The sequence below is a fragment of the Mandrillus leucophaeus genome, unplaced genomic scaffold (assembly GCF_000951045.1).
Source record: "Mandrillus leucophaeus isolate KB7577 unplaced genomic scaffold, Mleu.le_1.0 Scaffold291, whole genome shotgun sequence".
Taxonomy (NCBI): domain Eukaryota; kingdom Metazoa; phylum Chordata; class Mammalia; order Primates; family Cercopithecidae; genus Mandrillus; species Mandrillus leucophaeus.
Window position 1 is genome coordinate 1,575,086 of NW_012103043.1, and position 2,078 is coordinate 1,577,163.

A 2,078-nucleotide genomic window follows, 5' to 3' on the forward strand; every position below is an offset into this window, starting at 1 on the left:
AATGCTCGTCATCATTCACCATCAGAGAAATGCAAATCAAAACCACAATGAGATACAATCTCACACCAGTTAGAATGGCAATCATTAAAAAGTCAAGAAACAACAGGTGCTGGAGAGGATGTGGAGAAATAGGAATACTTTTACACTATTGGTAGAACTGTAAACTAGTTCAACCATTGTGGAAAACTGTGGCAATTCCTCAAGGATCTAGAACTAGAAATACCAGTTGACCCAGTTATCCCATTACTGGGTATATATCCAGTATATATACATCATGCTGCTATAAAGACACATGTACACGTATGTTTATTGTGGCACTATTCACAATAGCAAAGACTTGGAATCAACCCAAATGTCCACCAATGACAGACTGGATTAAGAAAATGTGGCACATATACACTATGGAATCCTATGCAGCCATGAAAAAAGGATGAGTTCGTGTCCTTTGTAGGGACATGGATGCAGCTAGAAACCATCATTCTCAGCAAAGTATCACAAGAACAGAAAACCAAATATTGCATGTTCTCACTCATAGGTGGGAATTGAACAATGAGATTACTTGGACACAGGAAGAGGAACATCACACACCGGGCCTATTGTGGGGTGGGGGGAGGGAGGAGGGATAGCATTAGGAGATATACCTAATGTAAATGATGAGTTAATGGGTACAGCACACCAACATAGCACATGTATACATATGTAACAAACCTGCACGTTGTGCACATGTACCCTAGATCATAAAGTATAATATAAAAAAAAAATTGGTGGTCAGTCCCTCCCAACACCTCCGTCACTGTAAAGCTGGCAGCACCCCTCCAAGGTTGGCCTTCCCAGGCACTGCACCTCTAGGTGATGGAGCGTATCCTTACCCTGAGGTCTGGGTGCCCAGTCTATCCTGTCCAATGAGCGAGCTGTGGAGAAGGGGGGATTCCAGGTTAAGGGGAGACTAGTGGGGCTCCTTCTTTTATGTTGCCCTGTTGCGAAGGCTGTTAAAGAAACACAAAGTGCTAAGCAGTGAAGATAGAACATGTTTTCATTATTTAAACCAATACATTTCACAGAAGGAATAATAAGAAATGCTACATCCAAGCTAACTGGATCCATCAGCATATCAAAAAGATAATCCACCACGATCAAGTGGGTTTCATACCAGGGATGCAAGGATGGTTTAACATATACAAGTCAATAAATGTGATATATCACATAAATAAAATTAAAAACAAAAATCATATGATAATCTGAATAGATGCAGAAAAAGCATTGACAAAATCCAGCATTTCTTTATGATTAAAACCCTTCAGCAAAATCAGCATAGAAGAGACATAGCTTAAGGTAATAAAAGCCATCTATGACAAACCCACAGCCAACATTATCCTGAATGGGGAAAAGTTGAAACCATCCCCCCTGAGGACTGGAACAAGACAAAGATACCACATTCACCACTTTTACTCAACACAGTGCTGTCCACTACAGCACTGATTATGAGAGCAAGACTAGAAACAGAATGAATGGATACCCAGAGGGGGGTGCTTAAGTAATTTTGGGAATAGTCATAGGGTGCAAGTACTTTATAGCTCTGAAAAAATACAATGGATTTACATTTGAAAAGTGGAATAACTAAGGTGCATTGCCCAGTGATATATGCAGAGGTGCAGAGGACTTTGTATAAGCACAATCACGCATCAGCATGCATGCCAGGTGCATGTTTCTATTTGCACATAGATTGTAGGGATGATATACAAACAAAAATGTTGACTTGGTATTTGGAAGCTCAGAATGGAAGGGAAACTTCCTTGCTAACCTTTTATGATATTTAGAGTTATTTCTAACCGTGAATATGTAATACATTTAGAAATCTTGGTTAATAAGAAAAGCCAGCCGGGCGCGGTGGCTCAAGCCTGTAATCCCAGCACTTTGGGAGGCCGAGACGGGTGGATCACGAGGTCAGGAGATCGAGACCATGCTGGCTAACATGGTGAAACCCCGTCTGTACTAAAAAATAACAAAAAACTAGCCGGGCGATGTGGCGGACGCCTGTAGTCCCAGCTACTTGGGAGGCTGAGGCAGGAGAATGGCGT

General features: G+C 41.4%; 1 protein-coding gene across 1 annotated transcript in view; it reads right to left on the minus strand.

Moving 5' to 3' along the window:
* DGCR6L (DiGeorge syndrome critical region gene 6-like) overlaps nucleotides 1-2,078 on the minus strand; it is a 66,945-nt gene that overhangs the window by 63,380 nt on the left and 1,487 nt on the right. Inside the window, exon 4 of the mRNA XM_011986074.1 lies at nucleotides 870-895. Coding sequence (XP_011841464.1) covers nucleotides 870-895 — 26 coding nt within the window. The remainder of the gene's footprint in view (nucleotides 1-869; nucleotides 896-2,078) is intronic.